The sequence below is a fragment of the Lepidochelys kempii genome, chromosome 5 (assembly GCF_965140265.1).
Source record: "Lepidochelys kempii isolate rLepKem1 chromosome 5, rLepKem1.hap2, whole genome shotgun sequence".
NCBI classification, from domain to species: Eukaryota; Metazoa; Chordata; order Testudines; family Cheloniidae; genus Lepidochelys; species Lepidochelys kempii.
This window is the reverse complement of record NC_133260.1, coordinates 37,713,826-37,727,203: the sequence shown is the minus strand read 5'-3', so window position 1 is coordinate 37,727,203 and position 13,378 is coordinate 37,713,826. Positions and strand designations below refer to the sequence as shown.

The 13,378-nt window shown below is 40.3% G+C and overlaps 1 protein-coding gene across 1 annotated transcript in view; it reads right to left on the bottom strand.

Moving 5' to 3' along the window:
* Positions 1-448: 448 nt before the first annotated feature.
* The window catches only part of RAB3C (RAB3C, member RAS oncogene family), a 200,611-nt gene continuing 187,681 nt past the window's right edge, over positions 449-13,378 (bottom strand). The window contains exon 5 of the mRNA XM_073343988.1: positions 449-11,316. Within this exon, the coding sequence (XP_073200089.1) occupies positions 11,129-11,316 (188 nt within the window). The 3' untranslated portion in view covers positions 449-11,128. The remainder of the gene's footprint in view (positions 11,317-13,378) is intronic.

The window sequence follows — 13,378 nt, the reverse complement described above, 5'->3', positions numbered from 1 at the left end:
TGGGGGTGCTGGAACCAGGGGTGCTACCACACCCTCTGGCATGAAGTGGTTTCCATCAGATACAGGGTTTACAGTTTGGTACCCTCACTATACAAATTGTTCCAGCATCTGACTTCATGTGTCCCATTAAAGTAGGAACATGAGAGTATAAGAGTTGATTAAAACACGCTGGGAGTTGTGTGATTGAAACCGGGAGTATCTTGGGGCATTGGACAGGTAGTGGAATGGGAACTGTTGAGCGGCCACAAGAGAAGCCATGAATATGAGGAGTTGATGGGAGGAAATGAGTTTGGAAGGTAATATTGAGACCAGAACTTATATGGGAGGAAGGAAGATCCAGGGGTAGGCCACAGAATGGTTCAACCTAGAGCAAGGTTATTCATGGATTTGGGAAGAAACAATGAGTGGAAAGACAGGCGTATATAAAATACCTTAACAAAAAAGAAGATGGATTGTACAGACTTAACTGTTCCTTTTATTAAGACACACATACTACATTAAATAACAACAACAAAGGAGGTTTCTTGTTTCTGAAGAAATAGAAGCAGTTAGGCTGTGTCTAGTTCTATTCCCTTCAGGAGTAGAAAGCAAAGAGGGTGAAATTTACTCCTGTGCAGAGGTCCAGCACCAAGGCTGATGTGTCACTTAAGCTCTGTTTTGTGTCATGTGTAGGCCTTGTTCTGGCCCTCTGCTGTGGGGTGAATTCCACCTATAATGCACATGGGCTTCCCAAGCTGTGCATAAATGCGAAGGTGCATTATACTGTGCCAATCCATGCTGGTGCGCACAAGTCAAAAGTACTGAGAGCGAGACAGTTGCATCCACATCTTTAGAAATATTAGTGTCAGGCAACCTGTTAACCACCAGCTCCTCCTTCTACCCCCCCAAAATAATTAAATTGCAAAATTAGAGAGGCAAATGTGAGATGAAACATTATTGCCATTTTAAGTTTCTAAGCTATCATTGAAATTACTAGTTTAAAAAATACTGTTTTAAAGCTTACTTCTTATTCTGCACCCATCACCATGGTATCTGAGTGTCTGATAGTTACCCTGCAAATTCCAGGCAAATGAGTAATAAACAGAATAAACAGATGACGCCTACTGCCTTTCCACAGAAAAGTTTAATAGATACAGGCCTTGTGGTTTGCTTTAAAGAGCTATTTTCTTTTGTCTGTGTCTTTGCAAAAACAACCTTATCCTTCTTTGGCTTGAGTATTTCTCAAAGGCTTAATGCTAAGATAGCAACTTGGTCTCACCCATGTACCTTATTGTGCCGGTTTTCTGTCCCTACATTAGAGAAGTGGCCAAATCTTGCTCCTGTCAGTAGCAAAAATTCTACTGAATTCAGTAGGAGCACTATTAGGCCCATAGTTTGTGAAGCTCAGACATCAGAGTGAAGAATGTTACTGGCAGGATACTCAGCTACTGTACGTGTTGCGTTACTACAACAAGTTGGTCAAAACTGAAGACCACTTTAATAACTGCAAGGAATTAAACAAGCACTGGCGGGCTGCGGGAGGCACCTCACCACAACAGACAATTTCATGAATATAGTCTCTTGAATATTTATTAAAAAGAAAAGGAGGACTTGTGGCACCTTAGAGACTAACCAATTTATTTGAGCATAAGCTTTCGTATGCATCCAATGAAGTGAGCTGTAGCTCACGAAAGCTTATGCTCAAATAAATTGGTTAGCCTCTAAGGTGCCACAAGTCCTCCTGTTCTTTTTGTGAATACAGACTAACACGGCTGCTACTCTGAAACTTGAATATTTATTGTAATCTCAAAATTAATACCCCAAACAAAAATAAACAAAACAAAATCCACTTGTTATACAGAAGTCACATACAAACAGAATATCCAATGGAATACACACAGTCTTTATTTCCACATAGAATTAAAACTCTGCACATGGATAAAATGTGTACTTCACATCCAAACAAGAGCTCCTGTGGACATATGTTGAAGAGTCACAACATCTGTCACCCAGCAGCATTTTAAACTCACATTTTTGGAACCACAGTCACTATATTGTAGTGGCAGTTAGAGGCGGAGGAAGAGTTGGATCCTAACCACCTCACAAATATCTTCTAAGCAAGTACTCCAAAATCTCTTTAAGAACAATTCAGCAAGTAAAGTTAGTATGGGGAGCTAGAACAGCTACATGTTTTCAAAGTAGGCATTTGGGTTTGTTTTTTATGTACTCAGACATGTATAGGGATAGTAAAAATACCAGATAAAATTACCAGTCATGGTGACAAACCCTTGCAAACCCTTGGGCAGTCAGGTCACTTAACAGCAGTAGTAAAATATAGGCAATGCATCCTCAGTCTGTATATTTGTGTTTCAGTGGTATCTTAGCCTTACTGTGTCTGTTCCTTGGCTACAGGGATGTTTATATTTTTTCTTTCATTCTGCAGTTCCCAAATTTCCCCTATCACACGCTTTCATTTTCATGCAATTTTGCATAGTTTGGCAGATGGTTTCACAACAGAAGGTGGTATAAAACACAGGGAAGCGTTTGGGACAGATGCTTAGGCCTTTACTAGGATTGTCCTGTACTGTTTAATGTAATCTGACTACTTTGCTTATTCTCTAGCACTATGCGATGACATGGCAGAGGCGAAAGAAAGCAGAGCTATTTGTTTCCTGCATTATTTGGCTATTGCCTCTTTTTGATGAGAGCTAGCTTTTCTAAAATAGCTACGACATATGCTAAAACAGCCTTGTAAAATTGTCATGACAATGTATCAGACCAAGGCACAAAATCTACTAATGTACCTTTTACCATGATGCTAATGGGAAAACTGAATGTGATGTTAGTAACCCATGAAAAAATGTTACTCACCTTGGCCCTGATTCAGCAGTTCATCCTTATTCAGTAAAGGGCACGTTCCTCTAGACAACCAGCATATTGTACAATGGGGATGCAGCAGAAGTTAATTAACAGCATTAACTTCTGCTCAGAGGTTTGCAGTCACAGTAGGGGAACCACTGGCAGAACAGCCATCAAATGGCTACAATGAAGCATGTGCTTAAATGTTTTACTGAATAAGGATGGGCTTAAGCAGGTGTTTAAATGTGCTGCCTCATTTGAGGTCCTTGAGTGAATGGCTGAGTACGACTGTGCAAGGCTAAAGTAAAAGGAAAAAATGATTTGATGTCTCCTTCTAATCTCTGGGCAAGATACTGTGCAAAATTCTGCTCTCACTTACACTGCTGATGGGTGCCAGGGGAGTTACTCAAAATTTACAGCAGTCTAAGAGACCAGAATTTGGCCTAGAATGTGCCTTCTATCTTACTTCAGTATCTGATTTAAAGTTAAAAATAGAAGCAGCAGAATGGGTTCATTTAGGGTTAACATTTTGCTTTGGACCACATTGGATGTGAGACACAAGCTCCTTCAAAAAACCAACTGAACTCAAGACACCAAACAGAAGATGCTAAGTACATTTCAACACGGTTGGAGACTCCTATTTAATATTCTAGGCTTAGTGTAATCATGAATGAACCATGCAATTATATAGATATTTTTTAAAAAGTGGCCACATGATATTATGCTGTACAGGCAGACGGAGCATGTAATTGACTCTTCAGATAAAAAAAACGAAGGCTTTTCCTTAAGAGCTGAGTTCCAAGACAGTCTCCTTTTCTGTTTCCAGAGAACATGCTTCTAAAATATTATGTGGGGTTTTTCTTTAGGAATGGCTAAAGGTATCTTTTGATTGAGAAAAGGTCTCCCCTCTACTAGTGATATACCACAATCATTTTTTGGGAAAGGACACTCACAGTTCTAAAAGTAAAATTGACATGCACTTGTGGTAAAGGTACGGACGTCTGTTACTGTTGTCTCATATATGAAAAATAGTTTAAATGAATTAAGAATAGTTTATTCTTACACTACACTGATAAAGTATTTACTGTATAAATTTCACTACTAGACTCTTACAGCTACTAGACATCTTTTAAATAAGCCACACAGCCATCATCGACACCATATCACACATACATGACACTTCTCCCTTTCATACGAATTTATATACACTGAGTAAGTCATTAAATATTGCACTTATTGGCCCATGTTCCCTCAGTTCAGAGGTGTTCAAAAATAGAAAACAAATCTATTTTTATAACGTTTTTCATGCAACATTTAAGACACTTCAGTTCCACAAACACTAGTAAATAGTTTACACATTCTGACAGTCCAACTGAACCACAACACGGCTGACATTACCAACAATATATTAAACGGGATTACAGCACAAACAGTTTTCATTTAACACTAATTTGCAGGTACATGTCAGGATTACTCAAGTAAATTCATTACTGGAAGTGGTGAGCAATCCCTAACTTTTGTTTCCACATGTTATGCAAGAGCATGAAATTGTCAGAAGATTTGGACATGGTCTCTCCCCTCCCCACCCAAAACAGGTGTCTGTGTACAAGTGATGTGCCATCCGCTTCTGCCATCACCATGAACAGTAATCCTATGGCCTGTGGATTTAACCCAAGCAGTTTCTAGTGACAATGAGAATTTCTGGGTAAGTTCCACTGCAATAATAACAATAAAAAACACTGCACTAAAAATGAACAAATACCTGTGCAAACTGAACCAGTGTTCAGGATATATTTGTTTGTGTCTGAAAATTCTACACGTGCAGTAAAAATCTTTGCTTGGATGAACATTAAGGAAAAATAAACAAAGTAAATAACTAAAAAAAGCTTAACAGACAGGGTGAAATGAATTTACTTGACCCATTTAATGACGAAACCAATCACATACTCAGACTATTCAGATGCTTTGCCTTTTCAATGGAGACTTTACACGTAGTGAACCTTGAAGAATCTAAGTTCCAATTGGTATTAAAAAAAACCCACTCATGGATCAGCTCCTCAGCTGGTGAACACACAGCATAGTTCCATTGGTTTAAGGGAAACTATGCTGATTTATACAAGATGAGGATTGGGCCCTGTGGATCCAAAGGATTAATGGTGGAACTCCACTCGAGTTACACCCAAGAGGAATTTGGTCCATTTGCTGTATATCAAGTCTGTCCATGAAATGGGTCGAGGAATCTTTTATAACATTCAAGCAACAGAGCAGTCATTTAGCTGTTGCCATTGAAAAGTGATAACAACAAACCATGCTCCTGAAAAATGAAGCCTGTAATTGTTTTTTTAAGTAGAAAGCATCATTGGCTTCTCTGCTATTGAAGGAACAATGGCAGCACTGGACATAACATTTAGAATGCCATGCATTTCCTAGCAAAAGACAATTAAAACTCAAGCAATTCTGAAAGTTAGGAGCAAGCTCCAGCAGTGTTTGCACCATAAAATAGCACTTCATTCCTAAAATAACAAAAGGTGCAAGCAGCATAGCTGTACCTACAGAGCTGAGCAGCCTGGGAAGAAAACCGAATCTTTCAGACTGATGCTCTGGAAAGGCCACACAGATCTAGTTGCTCAGGTAGTTTCTCTATGCATTACATTAAGTATAGCACAAAGGAACAAACAGTTCCAGTTAACAGTCACGCACATTGCAGTTCAGAAAGAGAATGAGTTGGGTTTATATATATATATATATATATATATATGTATATGTGGAGAGAGAAAGAGAGAGAGAGAGAGAAAGACAGGCCAGCTCATAGTATTTCAGACACCAAAGAAATCGGTCTAAATAAACAAAATGAAATACAAACACAGTTACAAGTTAATTGATCTGTAAGGACAGGCACATTTATCACATCTGAAAATGAACTTTTGTCAGAATTAAGACCATGCAATTGCAGTTTCAACTCAAACGGGCTTGCAAGCCATTGTGATCAATCCCATCGGTTCATGCATTTGAATACTGCAGGGCCCAGTCTCTTACATTTGTTCCACTTGTTTCCATTTGGAACGCTGAGTGACAGCTTGTCCATGCACTGAGACAGACATTGTGACTCCATGACAAAGATGGTGTATTACCCATGTATGCAATTACTGTAGCACTAATGTTATTCTTGGTTGGCACTTTGGAAGGGTGGTGTCATGCAGTAGTTCAGGTGGCCCCACAGGGCTCAGACCCCAGGCAATGGGGGCTTTGTCCACTTCAAGGTCTATTCTCCCATTAAACTGTGATAGAGGAGAAGGGTTTCTTTTTCCTCCTCGTAACAGCCATTAACTCGAGGTAATAAATGTCAGTAATAATACTATAGTATTTTACCCAGACAAATCCCCTCCAGAGCCCTCAATGAGAAATAAGACTGCAAAGCTCCACCCCCCGCCATTACACATGCAGACTGAGTAGTTACATAGTCTGTGCCACAGTGAACATGGCAAGATTCTCTTTAAAATTCAGTGCTGATGATGGACTGAAAACACTGGAGGCTGATGTGCTCTCTGTATCCATAGAACAGATAGAACTGGCAGAGGCAGAGCAAGCTTTCTCTCCCCTGCCCGACCTCACAAATGGGCCTAAACCCTGACCTCTGGGTGTGAGAAGGTCTGTGAGTTACCATGGGCCATTCAGTTCCCTAATTCTCTGCTGAGACTAGCAACAAAGGTACAAATTAGTGATGATTGGTGCTGGATTTTATGATGTGGCCACCAGGAACCGGACTGAGCCTAGGCAGCTAGTTTTTCAAAATCTGTCCCCAAGTAGCCAGTTTAACAATGCTGCTGTTAAACGTTTTTAAAATACTTTTTGTGATTATTATTAGTCCTGACCCTCATATTGGTTTTGTGTGGCTGGACCTCTGCATCTATGCAACACTCTCCTTAAGTCCCGGGAGCACCCCACAAATTTATGGGTCTCACACGTGGATCTGACTGATCCCTGCTCCTATCTTCTTCACCTTGCACATCCAATGATTATGTGTGTGTGAAGCCATTTGTGATGGGATTTGCCAAAGCACTCAGTGTTGGTTTGACTCTGTTCCCATTGCAGTCAATGGCATTTTTACTAGTAAAGTCAACAGAAGCAGAATTAAGCTGACACCGAGTGCTTTCGAAAATCCCACCTTAGGAATTAAATAGGAATTAAACCTGATTTGAAGGAAAATTAAAAAACACAGTTGTGATGCTTCCCCCTATTGGAAAAAGGATGGTAAGTTTTGAAAAGATCACTTTCCTTGTGTGAATCTCTGTAATAGCCTGATTCCAGCCAAGAACTGAAAGGCCAAGTTCTGAGCTAATATGCCACAAATGGTTTTTATGATGCTTCCTGGCCTGAACCTCATGAGATATCTAGCACAAGGCGATAGTCTTGGAGTTGGACTTGTGAGAGCAAAGGTCTACCTACACCCATCTGCTGAAAGGATCAGGATCTTTGCAGGTCTCAGGCTGTCTGGACTGTTCAGCTAAAGTCTGGCTAAGAATCCAGACTTTTGGGATGTGATCAGAAATGAAACTAAGAACACTTTAAAGTTCACCCAATACTAATTCTGACCACTATCTGGTGAGGGGCATATAATGTAAAGTTTGTATATAGCTACAAAGCAACTGGGAGTTCCCATCCAGGGATAGGGGTTTTTTTTGCTCCATCTCTCATACAAGTTTTCCTGTATGCATATGTTTTCCTTATAAAGCACGGTCGGCCTCCTAAGGACAAGTTTGCTCTTGCACCCTGCTACCTTCCCATTGCTTATAATGTATTAAACAGGGGCGAGGCAGGGCAAGTGTTTCTTTTTACAACAGGAAGGAGATGAGAATCCCCCCGCAAAATCCCCCCATTCCATTTATTTTAATGTATTTAATTTAAATTGACAAAAAATATCATCTTTCACTCAACCTGCCTCACACTTCTTAATAAGTTAGGCTAGTGCTGCCAGCTGTCCTTCAGATCACAGCACTACAGAGTGTCTACATTGTCAACAGAGGATCAAAGGACTGGAATTAAAATCTAAGTGAGACGATCGTGATGGTACCTTCTGACCTTAAATTCTATGAGGGAAAACCAAGGCCTGGGTGCACTGAATGGGTGAGACAGCAAATTGCCTTCTCCTCTTCCTCCTCATGCTGCTGCATGGCTGCAGCCATGCTGCAGCCCGTGTCCCTGAGCAAAGATTGGGGGAGCGCTAGGACTTGTGGTGTACTACACATTCCAGAGCGCATGTCTGAATTAGTGTGAGATGTGGCAATGTCCCCTGTCCCACCTGCCATGTACCAACAAAAGGCAGAAGGAGGCTGGTGGTGGGAGGTAGTCCAAGGTGCACGTTGTCTGAAGATGCTGTAAGAGCTACAGCCCACACTGCCCCAGGAGGCATTACAGAACATATCATGCTGGAGAATGGCAGCAAGGCCTGTTTGGCAGCAATGCTTGGGACTCTGCACAGAAGTTACAAGGGACCTGGCTCACTGCAGTGGGAGGCATGCTCCCCTAGAACATTGTACAAAGGGAAACACAGTGGAAGTTAGTTAACAGCATTAAAGATATAACATGATCCAAGGGCTGGAAGTTGAAGCTAGACAAATTCAAACTGGAAATAAGGCAGACACTTTTAACAGTGAGCGTAATTAAGCATAGGAACATTTTACCAAAGGTTGTGGTGGATTCTCCATCAGTGACAGTATTTAAATCCAAGTTTGGATGTTTTTTCTAATAGCTATGCTCTAGAAATTATTTTGGGGAAGTTCTATGCCCTGTATTATAGAGAAGGTCAGACTAAATGATCACAGTGGTTCTTTCTGGCTTTGGAATCTATGCATTAATTTTTTGCTCTACAGCTTCTATTCTCTACCCTTCTACCAGGTCATCATCATCAAACATGCATAGTCTACTGAGGACCATGGTGCCAGCCAGAGTGACCACTGCTGATGACATCGCACCAGGCATTACGTAGTGAAGTTCCCAGGGCTGGTTCAGTTGAGGGGACTGGTTGAAAATTTTCCTTCAAGACTGTTTTCCATAAAAAATTAGGGGGGTGTGTGGGGGGGGAGGGGCCAGGTGGTGGCGGTGGTTCAATAACACCAACATTTTCTGGGAAAGCATCTGTTTTCCTTAAAATGTTTTAAATTTTTTTGTTAATTGGAAAATCAATACAAATCTTTGGCCAAATACTTCTATCCTCAAAGTACCTTGGAGTGCATAGCCACAGTGGGAGGAGTACAACTATCAAGCTGGAGGCCTAGAAATGGGAGGGAGGGCCAGGAAGAGTAGTGACTGGCATGCCATGTGGATGCTAAGAGCTAGGCAAACTGGCTCTGCTCGATTACACTTTCTCTTCCCCTTCCTACTAATCTGCCCACAACAGGGATAAATGTAGGGCAGTGAATAGCCATAGAATCATAGAATATCAGGGTTGGAAGGGACTCAGGAGGTCATCTAGTCCAATCCCCTGCTCAAAGCAGGACCAATCCCCTTTCCCTTTCCTCAGGTTTTTCCATGGAGCCAAATGATATGGCTCATTTTTCACTAAGAAAAACAGTGTAGGTGCTAGCTAGGAGTGTTAACTGATATGTGTAAGATCCTAGTGTAGTCAAGTCAATTTATAGTTTTAACAGAAGTTTACACTTGGGTTTACCTCAACCAACTGTGTTAATCTTGCCTAAACTAGGATTTTAACATACAATAGTTACAGTGTCTTAACTACACCTTTTTCTCTAGTGTAGACATGGCCTTAGTGTGTTTGATGAGATTATATAAATTACCTTACGAAAAAGGCAATGTGTTGCATAGGTATTGCCTTACAGTCAGGTATGGCATTAGCAGCTGCTCTAACACATTTTCCTATTTTTCTTCCCTTTTTTGTGTTATGTCTAGTTTGAGAAATGTCATCCTGGTACTGAAGCTGATCTGGTAAGAACAATAAAAAGTTAATGTTGCCTCAATGATGTCATTGAGGAATATCACTGTATTCCAGATAAGGCAACAGTGCAAAGTGCTTCCAATTAGTAGAGCAAGAGCTTTTTAACATGGTGAGAAATGACAATTTTTAAAAATGCTTTAAAAAAAACCTGCAGACATTCTTCACAGCCTTTCGTGGATTTTCTAAGTGATTGACACAGTCTAGTGGAGGAACTCATTGGAGAACTTTTTATTTCTCTGTGAATTTTCCAAAAATGTTGCCAATTTCTTACTGTCACAAGCAAGCCCTCAGCAAGATATATCTAGATCAAACTATTTTTCAAACTGAACAGATCCATTTCTGTCCTCACAAACAAGTCCTGCTGACTTCAATAGGAGTGGCACTTCTGAGGAGAGAAATGGGCCTTTGCAATCAATACAGAAGAGATTCTCTCAGACTATAAAATTAATATATAGACACCATTTTCAAGAATGAAACATGAAATTCCTAAAGGCCAAAATAATGCAACCTCCGGAACAATATGAGTAGGTTATTTTTGGTTATGAATAAATGTACATAACAGATTTGGCTCTGCTGGGGTAATATCAAGAACTGTAGCATATTATCTAAACCAGGTAACTTAAAGAAGAATGACATTTCACAACTCTCTTCTATATCAGTATTGTAGTGAATTGGCTTGTGGATGGAAATGGAACACAGCCAGCCCCTATCCTGCCAGCAGCTAACAGAATTTCTCCTTATATGGAGGGGTAGGAGCCTGTGTTTTAGGTTAGGCAGCTGCTGTCACTCTGAATTTCGAAGTGGCCATGTTGTGTGGGGTAGAGGTAACTGAATTCTGGTGATGGACATGGATTTGCCAGAGCATTACCTTCAGGGAAGTGTGCCTCAGACAAATTATCTGGATAAGACAGGGAATAGACAGTATATTCAGATAATACTTTAAAATAGATTTTTCAGTCAATGAAAATTTAAATGGCATCAGAAAGCTTATTCCTAAATACCGTGATCATTACATCAAGGAGTAAATGGTATAATTTGAAACTGATTAAGTTAAAGTCAGTTGTAGACAACCTGTGTTCTGAGGTCACAGAACCAGCTGAAGCAAGTGTAATGTACGTAGGATAAAAAGAAAAGACAGACAATTAGCCACATGCAAAGATGCTTAGAAATGGGCAGACCTTACAAATTGTTTGCACACATTGTGCCAGCCATTGACGTAAAATAAACACATTGTCCCCAAATAAATTAAAAAGACAGTATAAATAAAGGCTTATAGACCATCTGTAAATACTCTGTTGGCAATAGAACACACTGGAGCTGCCTCTGTTGATAACTGTATTAACAGCCGCAGTTGGGTTGCTGTGGAGGAGGGGTGTCCTTTAGTCTTGTGTTCTGTTTTCCAGCAGCGATGGCAGGATCCGTCTCCAGACTTTCTGACATTTTGTCGCAGATGATATCTACAAGCCGCTCGAATGTCTGCTTGACATTTATGTTGTCCTTGGCACTTGTTTCAAAAAATTCAAAACCTGGTAAAATAAAGAAAACACATGTTGGTCATTACACACTCTTAGATCCTTCGGTAACTATTAACTCCTCCTGAGGAAGGGAAAAAGCAGAGAGAAAGGTGGGCAGGACACAAGAAGGAGAGACAGCACATGCAAAATAGTGATATCATCAAGAGTATGAGCTAAATTTTGACCACTGTTGCATGGGTGTCAATCCAGAGTAACTACATAAAAGTCATTTTATTTACACCAAAGTAGTTGAAATAATCAAATCTGATCTCTTCCATAAATCATATTCAAAGATGATTTAATCATAGTTGATTTTGTGCTATGCTAAAATTGAGAGCAGTATAATTTTAATAATGCCCCATATCATGGAACTACATCTGGCTCTTGTGAGGGGAATAACTCAGAATAACTCTCTTGGTCTTCTTCCAGCTCTAATTACTATGTTCCCATGAGCATTGCTCCACTGGTAACGGGCATTGCAGTTGGGCCGCTACTGCTGATGCCAGAACAGATGACTGAAATCGGAAGGAACCAAGAAGAAAGAAAACAAATCAAGAAAGGCTTTTACCAATTTGTTATGTAATCTGGGGATGGAAAACAAGTTTTGAAGCAAAAATATTTCTAAATGTAAGTTGTTTTCCTTCAAAAAATTGTGGGTGGGTACTATAACCCTCTCATCCCATTGTGCAACGACTAAAGTAGCACTATGATCCATGAGGCAGAGTGCTTACACTGAAATTCTTTAATACAGCCAAGAGAAACGTGCTCATGAGAGCTGGTCATCTTTACCTCCAAGGCCCTCTCCAGCTGGCTGGTTCCCAGCGTAGCTGGAAGTAACCTGCTGGTCAGCCTGACACCTCACTGGGTTCACACCATCTGCTGGATTGTCCCATTCTCTCACCTGCCTGACCTCTCTCCTCCCTTCCCACTTTTCCCCTCTTTGCTCCAGCTTCCCCCCACAGCTACGACACTAGTCACCTGACTGCCCTTCATCAATTCACCAGCCTTTCTTTTACTGATTTCCCCCTTTCCAATTTGTGAACTGGAATGAAGTGGTTCACAAAACAACTAAATTCACTGGTAATATTATAAAAGTTAATTGGCATTCAAAAGCGTTCTTCGTCTTTTTGATTCACTTTGGTTAATGACATACACCTATCTCTGTGTTTTACTGTTAGGAACCCAATAACAAAATGTCTGTCATTTTACTGTTAACTAGTATCAAGGTTAACAGCTACTGAAGGGAAAGTATTTGGAGGTCTGGAAGAAAATTTAAAACAACATTCATCGTTATGTTTTGAAATATTTATGTTCATGTTCTTTGTTGCCTTTACACTGCTCTGGGGCAGTGTAAGTAGACAGATTTGTTTCATATATAGTGTATTTTCTAATCAGGGAGTTAGTCTTTTTTTATATATATATAAAAGGTTACATTTAAAGCAGCAACTCTAATAACTTGTTGAATGCACCAACTATTCAGGCCAATTAGTAATTTAGAGCTTACCTGTTCTTTTTTTTATAGGGCTAAGTGCCAGTGCAGACTTGCTATGGACAGTCATCTTTAGCCTGGAGCGATGTCCCAGCATATGATCGGCAGGCAATATCACTGCTACTTACTGTACAACAATGGAGGATCCAGGCTGTCTATAAGGGTAAGATGAGTCTATATTTTCCACTGACTGATTGTACGTTTCGTCTGGAATTGCCGGGACACATTCTTCCCTCCTGTACAGTACTGTAAATCTAGACTAATTCTACTGCCTTCACTGAACTTACCCCAGTTTTATAACGGTGCAAATAAAATCAGAAATGTACCCAGGACTGGATTTTGTCCCGAGCGCTTTGGGACAAGGACGGCTATTTCATCTGTTTGGACAGTGCGTAGCACAATGGGGCCCTGACCTAGTTGAGGCTTCTAAGCATTACCATAATACACAACAATTAAGTCATATAAAACACTTATGACTATTCTAGTTGAACATTTGTATCATCTGCTTTCTTAGACTGTAAGATTGTCAGTGGAGAGACCAGGTTTTATATGACACTAAATACAATGTCAGTGCTCAGCAAATCA